At 38.3% G+C, this 24665-nt stretch overlaps 4 protein-coding genes across 4 annotated transcripts; 3 read left to right on the top strand and 1 right to left on the bottom strand.

Annotated features, from left to right (window-relative positions):
* The first annotated feature begins 1777 nt into the window (after nt 1–1777).
* Nucleotides 1778–2617, top strand: LOC139478159 (uncharacterized). Its single transcript, XM_071260497.1, has 2 exons — nt 1778–1829; nt 2190–2617. Exons 1-2 carry the CDS (start codon nt 1778–1780, stop codon nt 2615–2617), a joined length of 480 nt encoding a protein of 159 aa, XP_071116598.1.
* Nucleotides 2618–8147: 5530 nt separating this feature from the next.
* LOC139480495 (uncharacterized) lies at nt 8148–8996 on the top strand. Its single transcript, XM_071263585.1, has 2 exons — nt 8148–8196; nt 8581–8996. Exons 1-2 carry the CDS (start codon nt 8148–8150, stop codon nt 8994–8996), a joined length of 465 nt encoding a protein of 154 aa, XP_071119686.1.
* Nucleotides 8997–14133: 5137 nt separating this feature from the next.
* LOC139480511 (uncharacterized) lies at nt 14134–15062 on the top strand. Its single transcript, XM_071263604.1, has 3 exons — nt 14134–14182; nt 14370–14510; nt 14686–15062. Exons 1-3 carry the CDS (start codon nt 14134–14136, stop codon nt 15060–15062), a joined length of 567 nt encoding a protein of 188 aa, XP_071119705.1.
* Nucleotides 15063–23240: 8178 nt separating this feature from the next.
* LOC139478155 (uncharacterized) lies at nt 23241–23884 on the bottom strand. The gene is made up of 2 exons (XM_071260492.1): nt 23833–23884; nt 23241–23689 (listed from the first exon to the last, which is right to left on the bottom strand). The coding sequence occupies exons 1-2, from the start codon at nt 23882–23884 to the stop codon at nt 23241–23243; spliced, it is 501 nt and encodes a 166-aa protein (XP_071116593.1).
* Nucleotides 23885–24665: the final 781 nt, after the last annotated feature.

The following is a 24665-nucleotide window of genomic DNA, read 5'->3' as shown; positions in this document are numbered from 1 at the left end:
TCGTAGTAAGTTTAAGATGATCGTTGCGACATGTTTATACCGACATGCAACAAGAAATATGTGATAACCAAGACATGAAGACATGGTCACTTGACAACTTACGTCATGCACATCATGTAGAAGGGTAATGTATTGCTGACAGGAAACCACGACCCACTGCCACACCAGGAGATATAAAAGGCTCAGTGCTGGACATTCAACACATCATCCCTGGCTTCAGCTCTGGTTCAGAAGCAGCACAAGGTAAGGAAACGTCAACTTTTTGTATCTTATATAGTTTCGGATATGTATAGGCTAAGTATACGATGGGAGTGTGTGGTGTGTAGTGCTCCGTTAACAATGCGTTTAATACCAGGAGGTCGTAAAAAGGTTAGCGTATCCTCTCCCACTCGTGGCACCCATCACAAACACATACAAAGGCAAGTGAATTGTTCATCTAAAGCAAACCGGGAACAAATAGTAAAAATCAAAATGGGGATGTACATTGGGCATCATTTTAGTCTCTGATGCGTCAAAGTTGGTAATGTGCTCAAATGTTTTGTGACTCTTTATGCATAGATCTACATATGAAATAGGTGAGGTTGATTCTTATATGTCAGGTTGGTAAATCGGTAGAAGGGAATTAGCTATTTGACGTTATTGAGAGATATCAAATTATCGATATAACTAAGGCTTAATATAAACGTCTTGACCAAACTCGACCGCCCCCGTGATCTAGTGGTATAGAGTCCGCCCGGAGAGCGGAAGGTCCGGGGTTCGATCCCCGGCCGCGTGATACCAAAAGACGTTAAAAGATGGTATTTGTTGTTACCCTGTCTGGCGATCGGCAAGGACTGGTCGGCTCGGAGTCAGTATACTGTGTCTGAGTGGGGTATTCATGTTAAACTGCGGCATGGTATCTCAGTGGGCTAGCACTATTAATCGGCATCAGTCTGGACTAGTACAAGCAGCCACACCCACACCCAGGTGCATAAGTGCAATGATCTTGGAAGCGACGTTAAACCCCAGTTCACCTCAACTCACCGTGACCAAATTCCCTTGTTTTAATTCTGTCAAACCGCGTATACACAAAGAAACAGATCAGCAAGGAGAGGATCACAGTTGGTACCCATGGCGATGCCTGCGATGTTATCTATGAGGAAGTCCAGCATTCCACGTGTTGTTTTCTCCATAAAAAGTTATAGATAATGGTTTCATGTCTTCATGTTCTTCAAATTTCAGGGGGTAACGGGTGGCCTAGTCGTCCAAGGCACCACGATTCGCTATACACAGTTGCGTCCCTTGGGCACGCCAGAAACCTATGATTGTGGGTTAGAATCCCGGTTCGCCCCGATTATGTTTCTAGGTTTGTCAGCACCATACCCGTGCTCATGGGTTTCATCGAAGTGGTAAACGTCTGAGACCTGCATCACTTCGGGCTTTCCTCCCACATTTAGCTGACACGTCGTATTATATGACTGGAATACTGTTAAATACGGCGTTAAACCCAACTCACTCACTTCAAATTTCAGAATTCCTATTGATTTGTCTTATGCTCGTATGGCAAAAAGCCCAATTATTAACGTTCATGAAAAAGAAAATGGAATGGAGCTGAAGTAAATATTGTATCCGCGGATACTGACGAAGTAAACATGTTTGAGTGCATGAGTGAGTATGGTTTTACGCCGCTTTTAGCAATATTCCAGCAAAAACACGGCGGGGGACATCATAAATGGTCTTCATTCGTGTATTTTCTTTCATTAATGTTGTTGTTTATCTCTTGCAGGAAAGACGAATCATGAAGACAGCAATTTGTGCTCTTTTCGCCTTCGTGGCAGTCACTATTCATGGTAGGTGATGGCTTTGGTGTCCCCTGAAAACAGACGGTTGCACATTGTGTAAAATGTGGCCGAGTTAGTACGACGAATTCCTGTATTTCCTAATGCTGTTTTCGGGCCATATTTCCGCAATATTTCCCTTGATTATGTTCTATTTAGATATGAGAATAACAGGGTTTTTTTCAAAACAACTGCTTCAGCTCAGAACAGTGTCGCCCCTAGAAACCCAGCGTCCAACGTCCCCCTCGGCAACGGTGTTCCTTTCTCACCTGCACAGCATTTGAGCCCGATGCATGTCTAAAGATATTCCAAACATATTCATAGATTCAATGTTTTCCTTTGAAGAATGACTGGAAATATGTTCTTTTTCAGCTCAGAACAGTGTCGCCCCCGGAATGACGGCATCTAGCGTTCCCCTCGGCAACAACGTCAACGGCATACCTCTCGCACCTGCACAACATCCGAGCCCGATGCCAGGCGCTCTCTTGTCCCATGCCAGTAATGTCTTCAATAACATCCACCCGACGGCTGCCACCAACAACCACCAAGCCAACAACGCTGCCCAGTCCCCAATGAACTTTCTCCCTTTCATGATGGGGGGTGACAACGGGCGCAGGATGGCCATGTACAGCATGATGATGAACCCAAGCCAGTCCAACAATATGATGCTCCCTTTCGCCATGATGAACGGCGTCGACAACATGTGGCCCATGATGGCTCTCATGAACAATCGCAACCAGAGAGGTGGACGAGGCTTCGACCCAATGACGATGATGTTTCTTGGAAGCGAGATGATGTAACCACGACCCTACGACTGTATTAATTTATCCATTTCAAGTCACCTATTTATAGATATACGAACTAACTACCCAGCTATTACCGACCCCTGACAGTTTAGTGTTTCTTAGGACTAAGCAATAAAGATGCATTGACATGTTACAATATCTCTTTGTACCATTCTCTTTTATAGAAAGCAGTTTTACTCGTTGGCCAATGACACTTGACAATGGTCGCCTTCACGTAAAACCTTGAAATACACTGATATTTTATGATTTTTTACAAACATCTTCAGCAACATCATCGACAAGGCTTTTCAAATGTACAACTGAATCAATATTAGTTCATTAGTTCATCGTTATAGTTACTAGTATTAACCCCTTCACGTGATGTGATTGTCACTTAACTGTTCTTCTCACAGAAGGTACTTATATTTCAAGCAGTTGTTATTGCAAATGGAATGAATTATCTGAGTGAACCGTGAAATAAAATCTAACAATTAAATATCGCATGTTGTTCTCAACTTCTGTCAGTGAGTTAGTGAGTCAGTAAGTAGGGTTTTACTAAGTCCAACTAGGATCTACATACGCATAGCTATACAAATACATATAGCTTTAGCGGGAATAACTAGTCTATATCATCCACATACACTATATCTGTGTGTTATACATACAGCTATACAAATACATATAGCTTTAGCGGGAATTACTAGTCCATATCATCCAAATACACTATATTTGTGTGTTATACATACAGCTATACAAATGCGTATAGTTTTTAGCGGGAATTACTAGTCCATATCATCCATATACACTAGATTCGTATTATACATATAGCTCTATGTGGTCACCAACCACGAAAGGCTATATATATTACGATAATAGTAATCCAATACAATCTTGTGTAAGTCAATATGAAAGCTGCGAAAAGCACATTTTCATGTGATTTTGGTTTCAGAAAATGCAAAACGAAAACTAGAACAAATTCGAATTCGTATTTTTTTTATATGAGATATCAATATGTACAGCCTCTTTAAGAATGTTGATCAAATGTCCAAGCTTTAAACATTTTTACCCAAATTCTAATAATGATGACTCCCTGAATAGAATACGACCTCGGCAATGTCGGACGATTCCATTTTACGAACAGGTGGGTTAGGTTTGGCATTTCCCGCATATTCTCACAATCCTCACGTCGATTACCTGTACCTTTTCTATGAATGCTGATTGTCATACTGCTCTTACTTTTGGACGCGATCGTACGACCACTGCGTTTATCTGCGTTTATCTGCGTTGCCCAGCTACATAACTTACTAGACAAAAATAGTAACGTCTAAAAAATAACGTGGTATAAAAACTTTTGGTGAAAAAAAGGATGATTAAATTACAGAAAGACCATTAATTTATTTGCTTCGGTCTACACAAGACAGGGCATGACAGAAACCTATGATTGAGGATTCGAATCCCGGTTCGCCCCGATTATGTTTCTAGGTTTGTCAGCACCATACCCGTGCTCGTGGGTTTCACCGAAGTGGTAAACGTCTGACACCTTCATTTCTTCGGGCTTTCCTCCCACATTAAGCTGACACGCCGCGATATAACTGGAATACTGTTAAAAGCGGCGTCAAACCCAACTCACCGACTCACTACACAAGACAAGGTCGCATAGGGATCAGCGCAAAGGAATCTCTACGAGAAAAAAAAATCATATGAACTGTGTATATTTACATACATACTTCCACAGCAAGATTGATCTCAAATCCTAATATGACAAAGACAATGACAATCTTAGTTTGTTCTTTAGTTCAACAGACTCATGTATTTACGTACATACTCCTGCAGCTCCAGACCCGTGAAGATCCGGGGTAGAATAGATCTTCAGCAACCCATGCTTGTCGTAAAAGGCGACTAACGGGATCGGGTGGTCAGGCTCGCTGACTTGGTTGATGAATGTCATCGATCCCAATTGCGTGGATCGATGCTCATGATATGATCACTGGATTGTCTGGTCCAGACTCGATTATGTACAGACCGCCGTCATATAGCTGGAATATTGCTGAGTGCGGCGTTAAACAACAAACCAAACCAAACCAAAACCTGCAGCTCCAGCCCTTGGTGTCTATATTTCACAGCTTTTGAGGTATAATCAAGCATGCTCTTTCTACCCAGATTTCAAAGAGCGGCATACACCTCATGCTCAGGACACATCAGTGACACAAATGATGCCCGATGCAATTCCCTATTTTGACTTGTACCATATGTTCCCGTGTTTCTTTTACAGATGAACAACTGACTTGCCTTTGCATGTGTTTGTGACGGGTGCTCACCTTTTCGCGAACACCTGGTATCATCATTATAAGGGTAACGCTATTTTTCTGGGCATTATCATTTGCAGAAGCCCGAGGTCTTCCATTAACTGCCCGACGAAGGAGGGCAGTTGAAAAGACCGAGAGCGTTACCGTTATTATAGCTAAAATGGATGGAATTTTTTATCAAATAAAAAGAAACAACAATATCGTGTTTGAAACATTTACTGCAATCAACACGAATGTTACTTACCCACTTTTACTATATGGAAACGTCATAGAACAAATCAGATGACGTCACTATTGAACGTGACGTCACCGATCCTATCCTTTGACGTCACCTAACAACGGGCGTGATAATGGCCCGTCGTCAAGTGGTATGAGGGCATTATCAAGTTACAGTGGTCCGCTCATTTCTGATAACATGCGGGCGTTTTAATGATAATTCTATCCATTTTAGCTATAATATTTGATATTGATTCATAAACACATGCTCAAGCTATAGTCTGAATCGTACAATCGACTCTGCTTTATGCAGAGATTTCTATTGAGTATGGAAAGGGTTTTGCAGCTTTATTCACATTGGTATTGACAGCCCGCTGACATAGAGTCACACATATTCCTACTTTGTGCATCAATTGTATTGTGGAAAGTTTTATATTGTTTCGTCCAAACGGTTTCATCTTAACCTATTTACTATTGGAATAACGAAGCCTACATCAGAATATATCTGTAACCGCGGTGCTTCCTTGGTGTATGGCCATAAGAAACTATATATATTTAAATTTGGGTAATGTCAGATTTCAGCCTTGCGACCATTAACTTGGGCGTTCATCCACTGCATACAATACCCGTGGGTTAGTTAAAGTCACTGGAACCTGTGGTGGTCGTAAAAGAGGACTAAACGGATCAGGTGGTGGGACTCGGTGACTTCGAGTATTGTGTTTTACCGAACCCGTAAGGTGTGGATCGTTACACATAAATATTTATCACTGGGTTCCCTGGTCTTGATTCGACCACTTACAGGTAGCAACAAAATACTTCCTTTTATATACAAGTTGTGTAAATAGCTGGGCTATCGGTAGGGCAGGATAATAACATGCGTCCCTTTTTCGCGGACACCTGATTTTCATTGATAAATTCAAGTCAAATGAAATCTGTTTCGTCAGATAATCGAGACTAGTTATTCTCTGGCGTTGACGTTTTATATTTACAGCTGGAATGCTGATGAGTGTGGCGTTGAACAACAATGCATAAATGAAATATGTGGTAATTGTCCTAGGGGACAATTGTCCAAATGTCCGTTTTGCAATTGTCCTGCTACCTAAACATAATACATATACATAGAGACGTACATCTACGGTACAATATTTTTGTTTTGAAATGAAATTGAAATAAGGGCAGAAGGCAGAAACAAAACTTGTGTGAGGATTTCCGGGATGTGACTGCTTTATTTGCTGCTTCAACAAATTAAAAAAGTGACTTTTACAAAGTATATCTTCACCTTTTGACGTTTATACGATTTTTGATCGGAACTACTTTTCACGATGAATCCCTGAGTTGAAGATTTCTCTTTGATCCCCTGCTTACCACGATCTTGAAGATCGGCAATATTGGAAAATATAATAACAATCCTATTTTACACAATGTTTCATTAAAACACTTAATTACATATTCGCATTAACCCATGGATGCCAGAGGGACATATGTGTCCCTCCTCTTCAACTCTCACGTTGAAGTTTTGTTTGTTTGTTGTTTAACGCCGCACTCAGCACTATTCCAGCTATATGACGGCGGTCACGTTGAAGTAGAACATGATTAAATTAATAAATATACATAACGCACACAAGTTTTCAATTCTATGGGAAATTCACTGTTCAGTGATATCAGCCACTGTCATTTTAGGCAAACCAAAATTATTGAAAATGACCTCTGAAAATTTGGAACTTCGTAAATCTCGCCAATACTGTCGCAAGCTCCGGCGTTTACACGATTTTAATTTGCACTGTTCAAAGCGTTCATACTCCAGTAAACCAACACAATACGAAATTCATTTCTTACCTGAAAACAATTATATGTGTTCAAACATCACTCTTAATATACTATGGTGCTTTCATAATAGGCCATAATCATATATTAAAACTTTAAAAGAAAATGGGAATTAAATAAAGAAATAAGCCAGACAATGCAAGTGAGATCAGTAATTCATAGTTAAGATCACACAAATCATATCTAAAGCAAAGATGTCAAACTAATTTAAGTTACAGCCCTCAATAGCAAAGGTATATTGTATTCCGGACAGGTGCTTGTATATTCCTGTGGTCATTAGCCATGACCTAATCTCTAAATGATGCTCTAAATGTACACTTAGGTTATGAACATGCTCCCTGATGACACGCAAGATGCTTATGTACATCCCTCGTTATTGTTACAGCTTACCTCACTTTGTCCATATGCCTGCAGGGACAGTCGAGGTGCAGGACATATTGTAATATGTACCACGATTAGTTCATGTGTTATGTAATTGTGACATGTTTGATGAAGATGTATCAGCTCGTTTGACGTGTCTTAATGCCATTCACGTCCAGTGTACAGTATATATATGGAACCGTCTCTGTTGTCGCTCACCAGACACATCTTCTCTTGCTTGTTAACTGAAGTAGGCCCAGGTGAGTTGAGGCTTCCTATCAATGGTATTTTCAATGCAACTGGATCCATTGCTTTTTGCTGAGTTCTAGTTTTTAGCATGCATTGTTATACTGTTGTTAAATTATTTGATGATTTTCTTCAGGAAAATGTTTTATTTTATAGTTGGTGATATACTTTTTTCACCATCACCTTATATAACATATACACTCTACTCACAAACTGGGGCGGTGGGGTAGCCTAGTGGTTAAAGCGTTCGCTCGTCACGCCGAAGACCCGGGTTCGATTCCCCACATGGGTACAATGGGTGAAGGCCATTGCTGGTGTCCCCCGCCATGATATTGCTGGAATATTGCTAAAAGCGGCATAAAACCATACTCACTCACTCACTCAACTGAGTACTAATCTTTTGGGTTTCACCAAAGTGGTAAATGCCAAAGGTCTGCATCTGTTCGGGCTTACTTCCAACATGACGCTGCCACGACGCTGATGTAACGGAAATACTGTTCAAATCGGTGTCAAACTAAACCCAGTACGCTAATATTGTATTGAATATATGATGAATATTCACAATTTCTCTTTACAGAAAATAACATACAGACATGAAAGTATTTTGCATCTGTATATCTCTGTTTGGCGTTGCAGTTTACGGTAAGTAAACATATGGATTACTTAGAAATATAATGTTCTACCGCTCCTCAAATATGTGTACGGACCTATTCCTCTCACTCCATAACATTTCTTGTAGATGTGAGATATATATTGTACACTGCGAATCATGTCTATTAGTATGTAAGACGCATAGAAAATGCTATATTTGCGTGTATTTATTGTCGAAATCACATGGTCGATAGGCTTGATAAAATGAAAATTACCAAAAACGAACAAATGGTTAAAACGATCTCTTATGATTATGATCGGTGGTAGTATTAGTATTAGTATTAGTAGTAGTAGTAGAGGTAGTAGTAGTAGTAGTAGTAGTAGTAGTAGTAGTAGTAGTAAACCTTAATTCACATGAAACATTTTTGCTACCAGCTCAAGCCCCTTCATCAGTTCATCCTACCTTGAACATCCAAGCCTACCCCACGACGAATACCTACTCTTACCCAATGCCAAACAACTACGCCTACCAAGGGAACAACGGCAACATCATGTCGTCTTACAGTGGTTACAATAGCAACGCCGCGTCCACTCAAAATGGTTACCAGAGCAACAACAACATCAACTCTTACATGCTTCCTATGATGATGGGTATGGATCAAGGTAGTCACATGGCAACTCTCGGAATGATGATGAACTCGAGGCAGGGCAACAACATGCTCCCCTTCTACATGATGAACCAAGGGTATGAGAACATGCTGCCCATGATGGCCTTCATGAACAGCGGCAACCAGAGAGGCCAGAGGATGAACCCCTTCATGATGATGACTCTTCATGAAGCGATGAACTAAAGAATTGACTAAACTGTGTCATTTATATTTATGAAGGGAATACAAGGGGTTGGTTATTTAAGCATTTTCCGGATGATCATCCTTGATGCAGTCATTACTTACATCGTTATTTATTAATCAGCTGCATATTTCTTATATAGTCATTGAATAAAATCTTTCGAATTATATGGTATTGATGTTTTGTATGTCTAAATTTAGATGCAATGCCACTGAACTGATTATACAGTTTGTTTGAGTGGTTCCTAGTTAATAAAAGCGACAAAGCCCTTTCAGTATTCATAAGGAATCTTTGCCCAAAACTGAGTCAGTTGTACGATTCCGACAATATAATGAGCACGTGCTTGTGAATCACTATCAAATAGTGATAATACCAGGTGTTCGCGAAAAGGGTGGGCGTATCCCGTCCCACCGGTGGCACCTGTCACAAACACATGCAAAGGCAAGTCAACTGTTCACCTGAAAAAAACACGGGTACAAGCCAATTGGGAATTGCATAAGTTTTGTCACTGAAGCGTCAAATTTGGAAATTCCCTCTACAATAAAACGTATTGAAAGCTTCACTGAGGCCTTGAATGTTCTAACCTTGATCAAACAACTTCTGAACAAGTGGTGTAGGACGCTCTTTGAAATCATGAAAGAGAAAGCATACTCGATTGTACCTCAAAAGTTGTGAAAAGTAGACACTAAGGGCTGAAGCTGCAGGAATATGTAAGTAAGTAAATGTGCTACAGTAAACTACGGTTATAACGAACTCAAGGGGACCACTAATTTTAGTTCGTTATAACCGTAGTTCGTTATAAGCATATATACAGCATATATACAACAAATGGCCGGGACTAAAAAATAAGTTCGTTATATCGGTCAGTTCGTTATAAGCGTGTTCGTTATAACCGTAGTTTATGGGTCTGTTGGACTAAAGGACAAACAAGATTGTCATTGTCATTGTCGCTGTCCTATTGGGCTTTGAGATTAATCTTGCCGTGGAAGTATGTATGTAAATATTCACAGTTCATTTGAAATTCTTTCTCGTACAGGTTCCTTTAGGTTAACATACAGGAACGTTTCACGGTTTGTTACTTTATTGTACAAACTGCATTGTGTCATCAACGGGTATGTTTCTGTGACCAACGCGACCGGTCACCTCAATCTATTAATGTGTGATTTTCACGGCTACATTTTAATTAGGGTAAGCACAAAACAGAAAATGTTATCCATAACATGTTTGCATCATATGTTTAGCGTGTGTCAACAGTTCGATTGTCAACCATGGGTATTAGTATTACATTAAACTGTCTTCTGAAATAATTTTAGTGTGTTTGCGATAGTTCAATGATTGCTATGGCCATATAATAAATGCCGTATACAGCACACGTAAATTATAGACACTTTTTTCAAAATTACTTATTGGCTTCAGTTTCAATAGGTTGCCCGGTCCCTGGTCCTTAAATGGATGATATAATTACTATAATTACCATTTGAGTTCAACTAAATATGGGATGATATCGAAAGTTAAAGAAGGCTACTCGCAGCATGGTTGTTCGGTGAAAATGTATATATCTTATTCAACATTCATCAGTACATCGGTTAAAAAAGTATGAGATATATGAGGTTGGTTGGTTGGTTGGTTGGTTGGTTGGTTGTTTAACGCCGCAATATTCAAGCTCTGTGACGGCGGTCTGTAAGTAATCGAGTCTTGACCAGACTATCCAGTGAATGACATCATGAGCATCGGTCCACGCAATTGGGATACAATGACATGCATCAACCAAGTCATTCTACCCAGTATCTTATAACAATATACGGATAACAATTGCACGTTGGAGAAGATCACAGGTATTGTATACAGCTTCCGCTTGGAAGGAAAACTACCATTATATAAGCATACGCATTTGTTCAAGATTACCTTTAATCCAATCACTGCTATGTTGCTTGGCAGTGCAAGACCCGAATAGAATATAGAGATAACTACACGAGTGTCTGTCAGATACCATTTATCTTACCCCAGTGGCTTCAAAACCTATCTAACGAGGGAAAGCGATAGGAACGAGTTCAGTAATATGTTTCTTACACACCCTTAAGTGGCACCAGAGAATAAAAGCATCGAATCTATTGATATTTTGTAAATTTTCACGATCACTCTGACGCATTTATAAATACATAACACATCGATTATGAGTGACGCCACATGAGTGTAAGAAATAACATTTGCCATAGATATAGCTAGCTGATATGTTTGTCACGATTTGAGAAAAAAACAGCTGTTGGTGCTACTACCACTACTACAAACACTACTACTTCTATAACTTCTACTACTACTACTACTACTGCTACCTACTACTATTGCCGTTGTTGCTTCTACTACGACTATTACTACTACTACAACTGCTACTACTACTACTTCTACTACTACTACTACTACTACTACTACTACTGCTATCTACGACTATTGCTGTTGTTGCTACTACTACTACCACAACTACTAGTACTACTACTACTAATACCCCCGTGGGTATTCCGGTTTAGAATTATAGGTACCAAGCTGACTGTGCTGGTCGTAATAGATCGGGTGATCACTTTCGTTAACTTGGTTATTGCTCAGCGTAATCAGACGGCGGGGATCGTTCCACACAATATCGATCACTAGATTGTCTGGTCCAGACTCGATCATTTGAAGGGCGCCGTCGCATGGCTTGAAAATTTATAAATGCTGCCTGTAACAAAAAACGCCAAACATTACCACTACCACTGTGGGAATTTCAGTTTAAAATATCCCGGTGCGGGGGCTTTAGTGTTACGTGGTAAGGATTGTTGGTTGATAGAGTGCGCCCTTGATTCTTACGGCTGAACTGGTGAACGTTGTTTACGCATTTGTAGGACATTGAGTTGGAACAAAATTACATTGCAAGCTATACGCATTCACAAACATTGCAAGCTATACGCATTCACAAACATTGCAAGCTATACGCATTCACAAACATTGCACTCTATACGCATTGACAAACATTGCAATATATACGCATTCTTCATTTTTTCTTTGCAAATATGCGTTACCTGATCAGATTTGGCAACACCAATGAGACCATCGTTATGCATTCTAGCATATTTTTCCATTGAAAATGTGTCATGGATTAGTGACATATATTTTTCCCGATACAAGTTCATAGTGAATGTCCACCGCACTAACCATATGCTACAAGCACAGAGAGCTACACAGAGACATATGACCTTCATTTCTATCTGTAAAATGTACAGTTTTACACTAGCATACCTCAGTATCCAGTGAAGTAGTTTATGTAAATTTCTGAAAATGTTTTCAATATGATGATAATATATACATACACAAAACCTGAATGTTTGCTCATAATACAAATTAACGCATTACATTTAAATACATTTGAATACCCTGAAATGTCTTGAGTGAGTGAGTGAGTGAATTCAATGTTTTGGCTTCAACAGTTTGAACTATCGAGATTACACTGAACATATACGGGGAAAGGTCAGTCAAGAACGAAGTGATTCACACTTTACCACATTAATGAAATCCACCAGCTCGGTATCGTGATGACAAACAAGATAGGTTATCATCAGGGGTAATAATCATGTTGCATTCAAACCAACAATCCTCAGATTCTGTCACGCCTAACGTACGCAACTCTACACACTTCTGCGTGCATATACATATAACAATCTATTTAATCAAAATGTCTGAGTGAGTGAGTATGGTTTTACGCCGCTTTTAGCAAATTTCCAGCAATATCACGGCGGGAGACACCAGAATGGCCTTCACACATTGTACCCATGTCGGGAATCGAACCCGGGTCTTCGCCGAGACGAGCTAACGCTTTAACCACTAGATTACCCGACCGCATACTGTCAACATAAATTGATGTACATTTAGGTAAAAGTTACTGAACATGGGTTTATGACGTTTTTAGCGGTTTTTAGAAAAATCATATTTTTATAATTCTTTTGGTTTATGAAATTGTCAAGCGTTTTCTATTCGATATGAATAATTATTTTGCCACTCAGCATAATAGAAGGTGCGGATTCGAACAAGATAGCATTAGTTTTATGTTCAGAAATCGAAACCCGTCAGTATAAATAGTCTGTTTTGAATAGACTCTTATTTAACCTTAGAAAGTCTATTTGGATCCAAGTTTTGGACCTGTCACGATTATCCGACGAAAAAGATACTAATATCGTATATGGCAAACTGGCGGTGAAAAGCATAGAATGGATCATAGAATAGACTAGAAGTCACCAGGTGTTTGCGTACTTATGACTTTGAATATACATCTGAGCAAGGAATTGTGTGTCATACAATATTAAAGACATCTTACATATCACGTACTTGCTTAACATCATTAAAAGTTTGAACATATATTGCTACACAATAACCTAAAACAGTATAAACTTCCAACACTTAGCCATTAAAATAACATGTTTACTGCAGTTGCTTATAGCGTAACACGAAAAAACAGATCACAAACACAGTGGCCTTTTTGTACACATCAATAAATCCTTTACAATGATAGTATTTATATTTGAGACTTGCAAACAGCCGTCAAGGTTAAGATTCCGATGGTATTCTAAATCCCCCAAACTACTACATTCATTAAAGCAAGAATAATTTTTAAGAACATCAGATTTCCTGTTTATCAACTTAAAGGGACATAAATGGCATATCAATCATCTATCATAACACTCGTGTCACCCTTGTAGTATTACAAAACGGCTTGAACGGTTTACTTGTAGTTTATTACATGAGGTCTGTTTCACGCATAGGTAATACGGTCATAGATCATTTGTGTAAGAGTATACACGTTATTGCTGATTCCGTAACGTATGGTTTATAAACTGCAGCTGAGCTGGTGATAGTATCATTGGCTTCATTAGTTACAGTAGCACTCCAGTTCGGTACAGGGACAATCCAAGCCAGGTAAATTCTTTTGTTTATTAGCTATGATGATACATACATATTTATACATTGGCTAGTTTTACTGAAATATCGGAATGCAACACTGTTGTTACTGATATAGCTGTGTTGCATTCATGAACATGAAATAAATGCAATTAATATTGTTTGAGAATGCATGTTAAGAATTCTGAACTATACAAAGTATATTTTTCAGACAAAATGAAGATCATATGCCTTTGCATAGCTCTCTTTGGCGCTGCAGCCAATGGTAAGTAAGTACTCGCGTATACATATATACATTACAAATATTAACTGCATATCTGTGCGAATTAATCAGTTGAATAATTATATATAAGTACAGTTTGTGTTGCGAGTACAGTTCATGAATATTCTTAAAGATAAGACACTGTGCACAATTCTATTGCAATATCATAACTCTCATCATTCTTTTCCAGCTCAAAGTACTGCACAAGCTTATAACAACATCAACCAGTTCAGTTTCCCTCCAATGAACAGCCAACACAGTCAAGGCAACACTGTATCCACGGCATATGGTTACCATGGTAACAGTATGTCCACCAAGAACGGTAACCAAGGTAATTCTGTTTCCAAAGACAACGGTTACAAAGACAAGTGATAGTGGTAGTTGTAGTGGTAGTAATAGTAGAAGTAATGGTAGTAGTAGTAGTAGCAGTAGCAGTTAAACGATATAAGGAACGTAATATTAGTAAAAGTAAACGATAACTCACATGAAACATGATTTGCTTGCAGCTCAAGCACCTGCACCAGCTTATCCCACGACGAATACCAACGCTTACCCAATGTCAAACAACTACGCCTACCAAGCGAATGGTTACAGTGGTTACCAAAGCAGCGCCGCGTCCACTGCAACTGGTTACAAGAGCAACACCAACAACATCAACTCTTACATGCTTCCTATGATGATGGGTATGGATCAAGGAAGTCACATGGCAACCCTCGGAATGATGATGAACTCGAGGCAGGGCAACAACATGCTCCCCTTCTACATGATGAACCAAGGGTATGAGAACATGCTGCCCATGATGGCCTTCATGAACAGCGGCAACCAGAGAGGCCAGAGGATGAACCCCTTCATGATGATGACTCTTCATGAAGCGATGAACTAAAGAATTGACTAAACTGTGGTGTAATATTTGAGTGAACACAAGGGGTTGATTATTTATGTATGTTTGTTAGATGGTATCCCATGATCCACCTTCAAAACGTTTATATCACGAACTATTTATTGACTAATTTATGAAACAATAATAATTTATTGAATAAACTTTCTTGAATCATACATGCTATATGTTTGTTGTTTTAAACCTATATACCACACGTGACGAATTGATGATACCGTTACGTTACATTCGTTCAAACACACTCATTCACTAAATCTAGATCATGAACAGCGGCAACAAAAGAGGCTGCCACATGGACGTGACAATACATTTACAGTGTCGCCGTATTGATGATACTGTTCATACGTTCATTCCTTATGATAAATTCGACAAAACCCTTTCCTTATCCAATCTCTACATAAAGCAGAGTCGAGTACCATTCCGACTAAATCATGAGCATGTGTTTATGAATCACTCTCAAATAGTAATGATACCAGGTGAGCGTATCCTGCCCCACCGGTGGCACCCGTCACAAACACATGCAAAGTTAAGTCAATTGTTCATCTAAAAACACACGGGAACATATAGCACAAGTCAAAATAGGGAATTGCAGGGACATCATTTTGGTCACTGATGCTTCAGATTTGAAAATGTCTTCCACATGTCTACCATATAACGTTTTGAAAGCTTTACTTTTCAAGCACAGTGGCAGCTGGAAGGGCTGCTTCAAAGTGAAGGCATTTACCATATGATTGAGACGAACCATATCAAAATAAGAAGTATGTACAGATGTGTATACTCGTATGAGATCGATATCTGTTTCTACATTCTATATTATACAATGTAAAGGAGTCCTTTATTTGAAGTATAATTTAAGAGTAAGGAAGTACTTTTGATGGAGTCATTGGAAGAGTATTCACTCCTTCGACAGATAGATTGTTTCAGCATCTTACCCTGACGGTGTGTTGATGAGGTGACATGGAATGAAGGTTATTATTTCTTATCATATAGCAACGTGCATCCACGTTTGTGTGATTATGTGTGTCTGCTTGTACTAGCCAGGACTAATTCCGATTTGATATTGCTCTCCCACTGAGATGCCATACCACAGTTAACATGATGACCCCACTCAGACACAGTATACTGACTCCGAGGTCGCGGTCTGTGCCCTAAGGGTATTGCAGTTGTTTACCAACATTTCCCTTCCCAAAACCCGTTACAAGCCGATATTTATTATTTTGACGTGACTGGTTGATTATTTCCCTTTCGTCATTATAGTGTAACGTTTAGGGGACCCGTTTCTCAAAGCAACCACAGTGCTACGACATTATTAACTCCCAATACCAAGTTCTAATTAAGACTGGAACTATTAGCATCTCAGATCTTTCGATGTAATAAAACAACACACCTTTATTGTACGTTCCGTAACCGACGTAAATACAAATTGTTAATGCGAGATAATAAAGTACTAGCCTAGATTCTCCACAGAAAAAGATGCCATTTGGCGTAAAGGGCAAATTAGATATAAAAGGTATATGAATGGACCACTGAAAATCAGTGATGACAGCAGGTATTGGTGAATAGGATAGCATGACTTTCCTGCTCCACTGGTAGCACCCGCCACTCACACAATTTGCATAAAAAGTAAGTATCCAGAACTTGATGCCGCACAGCAGTACTCCTGACACGCGACGACAAACTGTAAACAAACCAGACAATCAAGTGGTCGAGAAAATCCAGTGAAACGATAGTGCATTTACTCATTTTGTTGACACTAATAAAACCGACATGTTCATTTTTGAATTACGTCTGCTGTGTACAAGTGCAAAGATTCTGCTGCTTATGAGTAAAGAAAAACGTTGACGAAATGAATGTATTCATTTATCAACACAGTGGGGGCTGTTTTGATGTCTCGGCCCAAACATTTGTTTTTTAGCTGACTCAGCATTGATAAACGCTACTGAGCTTGTGATGAAACTCGGGGACTTCAGTCGACCAGCAGACCCAGTTTAAGTAAACATAAAATGCAAGAGAATTAATTAGCCGCCTAGATTATCCACCGAAACAGATTCACCTGTAGATAAACAAAGGTGTCCTTTGAGCAAGTTATGGCATATAGGCTGAATGCAGCTGCAGGAAATCATCAGTTTGGAAGGTCCATAAGAAGGATTTTAACACCTGCTTCTTCTCGCAAGTCAGCATAAGTCAGGATACACTTATAAGATTTGTCAGGATAAATTAAATAAATAAAAGCGACAAAACCCTTTCCAGAGTCCATTGTGCGATTCCGTTCGCCAATTTTCCGTTACTTATGAGGAAATTAATAATGCCATGTATCTAATTAAACGCGGTAAAGCAAAGCGTGATAGAAATGTTTAAAAATAAAATAAAAATATTATCATGCAATGTACTCTGGTATCAACACGACAAACTTAAGGAAAAACAAACGGGGTTGATGTAAATAGAGTTACATCTGTGTTACGTTTGGGAATAGGACATTCAGGCAAGAAGTAGGCACTCCATGTCCGTCGTTTATGATCCCCTCCTTGCTGACCTGTTTTTTTATGCATACGAGTCTCAATTTCTTTTCGGATTGGCCAAATCAAAACAAGGAAATTGGCCAACAAGTTTAACTTTAACTTCAGGTGTATCCATCATCTGATATCGTTCTATAAATAGTCAGTGAAAAGTCAATATTTAGATCTATGCATGAAGATCCAGAGTAACAAAATCTATACACGATACACATAATGTCCCCGTGTTTGACAGTTGACTTGCCTTTGCATGTGTTTGTGACGCGTGCCACCGGTGGGTCAGAATACGCTCACGTTTTCGCGAGCACATGGTATCATCACTATTTGATAGTGATTCATCAACACATGCTCATGATGCAGAACCTGAGATTTATTTGTATACAATGACTTTCAGACCATATCGTTCAGTATTTATACGTGTATGCCCATTACGGAACAATGAAAATTGAAAATGAATATCTCCATTTATCCCTTCTATTATGACAAAAACAATACCTCTCATCTTTTATATTTGTCTGAAACACTTAAAATAAAACTCTTTCTCACAAATGAAATAAAGTTATGCATATATACCATGTCTACAGGAAGCACATTATAACGATAGGTGCAAGGATAATACAAGTATTATATTGTACATATTTTGAACTTATGTATATGGTCCGGTGGCCTAGAATACAATATGCTTCTAGACTATTTCTCGATCAAGTTTACTAAATAAGATGATACTCCTACGATACAGGCTACAGAATATATAACATATATGTGAATTCCCTCAATGAATTACAGACACCACGTTGTATATTATATAAAACACCTCATAAACTGCACCACATGACAAAGAGGCCCCCATGTCACCTACTGTCAATGTGTCAATCACTCCCTCTTGTTGTGTTGTAATACAACATTACAGGGATACCTAGACGCATTCGTGGCATGCTACCTGGGTCTTATGTTCTTTTGATTCATATTGAATACAATCATGTGGACATCCGTCGTTCCTCTGAAGCTGTTAAGGTATATCTAACTTACCAGTGAGATTACACAGAACGCGTTGTTCGTAGTATGTTTAAAACAGCATTGATTTCGTTAGAACGATTTACGAATATTTTTTAGAAGACCAACATTTTGATTTACAAATATAAATAAATCTGTAACAGGCATTGAGTTATATTATATACACTTATTATTTATGTGTGGTAGATAGTTTCTGATAGTATTTAGGATCCATAAATAAATGTGACTTATTTTGTTATATCAGTATCAGAACCTATCAAGTATCTAAAAGTATTTCGGGGCGGTCGGTTAGCCTAGTGGTTAAAGCGTTCGCTCGTCACGCCGAAGACCTGGGTTCGATTCCCGATATGGGTACAATGTGTGAAGCCCATTTCTAAATCTAACTCACCCATTCACTCTGAACGTGTTGGTGAGGAGAAATGGGATTTAACCTCTCTGTTCAAGATTATTTTACTTTTAAAGAACATACAATCCATTGAATAGTGGTCTAAAGTAGGTATCCAGGTTCAAGGTGATGCATATTTTATGCATATAACAATCTATTTAATGAAAATGTCTGAACATAGTTTCAACAATTCATATTGATGTACATTTCGGAAAAGGTAAATGAGTGTGTGAGTTTGGTTTGTTGACGCTTTTAACAATATAGCAGCAATATCACAGTGGATTTTAGAACATTAACATTTCAAAATTTCTTTTGGTTAAAGAATTGTACAAGATGTAAACAGCATTGTCAATAATTTTGTATTCGATCTGAAGGAATATATCAGCACTCAAACTATTTAAAGATTGCATCAGTTTTATGTTCAGAAATATATACCCGTCTTTATAAGTAGTCTGTTTTAAGTTTTATTAAACCTTAGAAAGCCTATGTGGGTCCATTTTTTTTCGAACCAGAATCCTTGGGCTTAACTAGCACTAAAAAGTATATGAAGGGATATCTGAAAATCAGTGAAGTCATCAAGTCTTTGCGAACTTATGGCTTTAGGTATATATCTGAATATGAAATTAGTTATGTGTCATATCACATTAAAGACAACTCATATATTATGTACCTGTTTAAAAACATTTAAAGTTTTAAATATGTTTCTACAATATAGCCTGAAACAGCCTGTACTTCGAATCCTCATCCATAAGAATAACATGTTTATTGCAGTTGCTTATAGCGTAACACAACAAAAGAACAGTTTACAAACACAATGGGTTTATTTTACAAATCAATAAATACTTCACAATGATAGACCTTTTATTTAAGACAACAACCGTCAACGAACTTAAGGGAAAGCTTCCAATGATATTCTGAATTCCCTAAATTACTACAATCATGGTAGGTCAAATCCCACAAACATATTAATTAGGAACATCTGAGTATTTGTTAAACAATTAAAGGTAATCGCGACATGAGTAGTACATGAATATCAGTCATCCATAACAGCACTCGTGTCAACCTTGTATTATTACAAAACAGCGTGAAGCGCCGACTGACACCTTGTAGTGTATTACGTGTGGTCAATTTGACTCGTAGTTAATACCATCTTAGACAAGTTGTGTTGCACTTATTGCTGATTCTGTAACGTATGGTTTATAAACTGCAGCTGAGCTGGTGATAGTATCATTGGCTTCATTAGTTACAGGAGCACTCTAGTTCGGTACAGGGACAATCCAAGCCAGGTAAATTCTTTGGTTTTATCAGCTATGATGATACATACATATTTATAAATTGGCTAGTTTTATTGATATTTGGGAATGTTAGACTATTACTTCTTATAAGGCTGTGTTGTATTCATGAACGTAAAACTATTACAAATAATATAGTTTAGAGAATGCATGTTAAGTTTGAAAATTAGCCAATACAAATGTTTGAGAAGTGCCGTGTATTTAACTCGAACGTTCATTTGCATCTTCCAGCATCTTAGTACAAAGCAGTACAAAAACTTTTACAGACGAATTTATGACAGTAAATCAGAATTCTAAATAGACAAAGTATTTTTTTCAGACAAAATGCCTCTGTATTGCTCTTTTTGGCGCTGCAGCCAATGGTAAGTAAATATTCGTGGATACATCTATGCATTACAAATATTACCTACATATCTTTATCTGTGCGAATTAATCAATTGCACAATATGCACTCACCACCAAAAGAAACGCGAATTCCATACATGTTGGTTAATACATGAAGGCTTACTCATATTTAAGAGATAGTAGATGTGTTCGATCCACAAAGGAACATACTGTTATGTTATGTGAACCGATGCTTATGAACGCATAACATGTGACGTCATAGAAACATGTCTCGAGAAGCACCATTTGGCTCGTGCAGGATTAGCTGTAAAGTTTTGAAATCACGTGCAGCATATCTTGAAAGCAATGAAGACACTCTGTGGTAACGAAGATAGAAATGTAGGGGGACCTAAGTAGATATATGTAGGTGGACCTAACTAGATATAGTAGAGAGAAATGTAGTCGGACCTAACTAGATAAAGAAGATAGAAATGTAAGCGGACCTAACTAGATATAGAAGATAGAAATGTAGGGGGACCTAACTAGATATAGAAGATAGAAATGTAGGGGGACCTAACTAGATAAAGGAGATAGAAATGTAAGCGGACCTAACTAGATATAGAAGATAGAAATGTAGGGGGACCTAACTAGATATAGAAGATAGAAATGTAGGGGGACCTAACTAGATATATGTAGATGGACCTAATTCGATATAGGAGATAGAAATGTAGGTGGACCTAACTAGATATATGTAGGTGGACCTAAGTAGATATAGAAGATAGAAATGTAGGTGGACCTAAGTAGATATATGTAGTCGGACGTAACTAGATATAGAAGATAGAAATGTAGGGGGACCTAACTAGATATATGTAGATGGACCTAATTCGATACAGAAGACCCATTTTGATATAGGAGGTAGAAATGTAAGTGTCCTTACTAGATATAGAAAGTAGAAATATATGCTGACCTAAATAGAAATAGGAGGTAGAAATGTAGGCGGACCTATCTAGATATAGTAACAGATAAAAAGTAACAAAGACACACAGAGACACAAGTCATAGATTTACAGTGAGGTACCTGTCATAGCGGTACCCAGACAGGTGCCCGTCACAAGGATAGACGGAGGTATCTGTCATATGACACTGCACTAGAAATAATCCTTGTGTTCGTGTTGGTTTACCAACACAACTGCTGTTTATAGTGGCTATATAAGCCTAACATTTTGCACAAGATGTTATCAACAGTTACAAAGCATTGGGACAATCAAGCATATTTCGAGCTACCTGTAATTTGAAGCTACCGGAGTGCCAACATAAGAAAATAGTGCTGATACATAATCTTAAACGATGTGTAGGGTAAGGTGTTCTGGTTAGTCATACCCACTAAAAATGGTCGGTCCTTTATCTCGTTATATTGTAGAAGATGCCCTAGTCTTGTAATACAAGTTTAATAAAACATGTTCTGCCTTTTGCCAAATATATCATACCTGAGCTAAATAACTACAATAGTGTCAGGATGTTCTCCTACTATATCAGGGAATGTGGGATAGTGGTTAAAGCGTTTGTCACGCCGAAGACCCGGGTTCGATTCCCCACATGAGTGCAATCTGTGAAACCCATTCCTGGCGTCCCCTGTTGTGATATTGCTGGAATATTGCTAAAAACGGCGTAAAACACACATCACTGACTCACTTACTAACTCAGCCCTACTATAGCTCTATTAAACAACAAAACAAATATTAATTTGGATAGCTGTGCTGTGCACCACTTTGAACATCCGCGAATGTTATGAATGACATATAGATATAAAGGGCGTTTTTTTAAAACTGACCGCTACTTCACCGCAGCTGAGAAAGGTACCATCAGTCTGTCCCTTCATTTATACCTCGAAAGAAAATAGTACGCTAATACCCTCTTCACATGATCTTGGTGTCATCACTGATTTTCAGTGATCAATTCATATAAATTTCAACACTATTTTGTCTTTTACGTCCAATGTATTTTTAAAGACCGTCAGTTAATGCTAAATCTGCTAAATTCTGCTCATCCTGATATGATCCATTGTGTTTCTGTATTTTTAAATGTGTCTTTATAATGATAATCTAATCATGTACATCACGTGACAAATGTTAATATCCAATCTGCATTGTACTATGGGCCTTGATGCCTAAATTACTGAATAAGCTGTCTGTCTGTCTGTCTATCTGTCTGTTTACGCCCAATGGAATCTGTTTGGCAGATAATAAAGATCATCTTCATAAATATTCTCTGGCGATGGCTTTTTGAATGAAGAGGCCTTTAATACTATGAATGCATCTTTATTGCTTAATATGTAGAAAAATACCGTAGTCGAAGATAAAATGCCATCTTTGAATAGATTTAGTAATCTGTCTCAAAGTCAATTCACATAAAACAATTAATTTCATATTGATCATATTTATATCAAAGTCCAATCACATAAAACAATTAATTTCACATTGATGCAATATCTTTATTTTAGTGAGAATGTTCATACAGCAACATTTTGGAAATTGAAATACAATCTATGAATCAGGGGTCGGAAATAGTTGGGACGTTCATTCTTCAATAAATAGGTGACATGAAATGGATAAATTATTACAGTCGTAGGGTCGTGGTTACATCATCTCGCTTCCAAGCAACATCATCGTCATGGGGTCGAAGCCTCGTCCACCTCTCTGGTTGCGATTGTTCATGAGAGCCATCATGGGCCACATGTTGTCGACGCCGTTCATCATGGCGAAAGGGAGCATCATATTGTTGGACTGCCTTGGGTTCATCATCATGCTGTACATGGCCATCCTGCGCCCGTTGTCACCCCCCATCATGAAAGGGAGATAGTTCATGGGGGACTGGGCAGCGTTGTTGGCGTGGTGATTGTTGGTGGCAGCCGTCGGGTGGTTGTTATTGAAGACATTACTGGCATGGGACAAGAGAGCGCCTGGCATCGGGCTCGGATGCTGTGCAGGTGCGAGTGGTATGCCGTTGACGGTGTTACCGAGGGGGACGTTGGAGGCTTTCATATCGTACCCAACACTGTTCTGAGCTGATGAAGGCATGCCCTGTGCTGTAAATATTCGATATGAGAAACCATCAATGATATATAACATGAATTGTCCCTGCTACCTTTTTAGAAGATATCGTTTTGAAAATATTGCACGGTTTAAAATAAATTTCATTACGTTTATGAGTATATTTGTATATACGTACCGTGTATGGTCACTGCCACAAAGGCAATAATTACACAAACTGCTGTCGTCATGATTCGACCAGGTTGGACCTATAATTATAATACAGTAACTTAATTGAAATCAGTGAATTTCAAAAGAAAATATGGATTATTGAAGTTGAAGTGAGTGAGTAAAAAATGTATCTTCTAAACAGGGACTATTGATAATACAAAAAAAGACTGATTCAATGAGAAAGAACCATTCACAATTTCAAATAATTGAAACGCTTTGCCCATATATCTCATTCACTCTCTTTGTATAAGATAAGAATCAGTCGATAATCTTTTCTTCACGTAAAGAAAACCAGGAAAAAAACATGTATGTACATGTATAAAGTATTTTAAAATAATTGTAATCTTAGGTTTTAAAAGTACAAATATAATAATAAGGTTGAGTATTGCATTATACCTTTTGAAACAAAAGTATGGTGGTTGTCATGTTAGGATCGAAAATATAAATAAATTAATACGAATGACCAACACATTCTACCTCTTGCAACTCCCTACGCTATATAAATCAAATATCTAAAGTTCTGATTTCTCTATGAAGCATATGAAATTGAATGTCAACTATGACTAACGATCGTGGTCAAGATAGTGGTCAACTTTCATTTACATAAATATCTGTTTCTACCAACCAATACATCAAATGGTTTTAAGGGAAATAAAAGTTCAAAATGTATATCCAACAATCGCACTAACGATCAAAATCAATGTTCCACTGTTTCATGTGTGACTAACAAACATATCGATGAGGTAGTAGTGACGAGGACCATGAAAGGTTATATTTGCACCAACACATCACATGGTTTTA

This window comes from Haliotis cracherodii, unplaced genomic scaffold (genome assembly GCF_022045235.1).
Source record: "Haliotis cracherodii isolate W230 unplaced genomic scaffold, xgHalCrac1.p SCAF_4, whole genome shotgun sequence".
NCBI classification, from domain to species: domain Eukaryota; kingdom Metazoa; phylum Mollusca; class Gastropoda; order Lepetellida; family Haliotidae; genus Haliotis; species Haliotis cracherodii.
This window is presented reverse-complemented; position numbering and strand designations above follow the sequence as displayed.

Bases quoted from the DNA above. Each gene is read 5' to 3' on its own strand.
- LOC139478159 (XM_071260497.1), top strand. From the start codon at position 1,778: ATGAAGACAGCAATTTGTGCTCTTTTCGCCTTCGTGGCAGTCACTATT. The intron at 1,830-2,189 runs GTAGGTGATGGC...GTTCTTTTTCAG, and splicing joins CGTGGCAGTCACTATTCATG to CTCAGAACAGTGTCGCCCCC.
- LOC139480495 (XM_071263585.1), top strand. From the start codon at position 8,148: ATGAAAGTATTTTGCATCTGTATATCTCTGTTTGGCGTTGCAGTTTAC. The intron at 8,197-8,580 runs GTAAGTAAACAT...TTTTGCTACCAG, and splicing joins GTTTGGCGTTGCAGTTTACG to CTCAAGCCCCTTCATCAGTT.
- LOC139480511 (XM_071263604.1), top strand. From the start codon at position 14,134: ATGAAGATCATATGCCTTTGCATAGCTCTCTTTGGCGCTGCAGCCAAT. The intron at 14,183-14,369 runs GTAAGTAAGTAC...ATTCTTTTCCAG, and splicing joins CTTTGGCGCTGCAGCCAATG to CTCAAAGTACTGCACAAGCT. The intron at 14,511-14,685 runs GTAATTCTGTTT...ATTTGCTTGCAG, and splicing joins CACCAAGAACGGTAACCAAG to CTCAAGCACCTGCACCAGCT.
- LOC139478155 (XM_071260492.1), bottom strand. From the start codon at position 23,884: ATGACGACAGCAGTTTGTGTAATTATTGCCTTTGTGGCAGTGACCATA. The intron at 23,690-23,832 runs GTACGTATATAC...GAATATTTACAG, and splicing joins TGTGGCAGTGACCATACACG to CACAGGGCATGCCTTCATCA.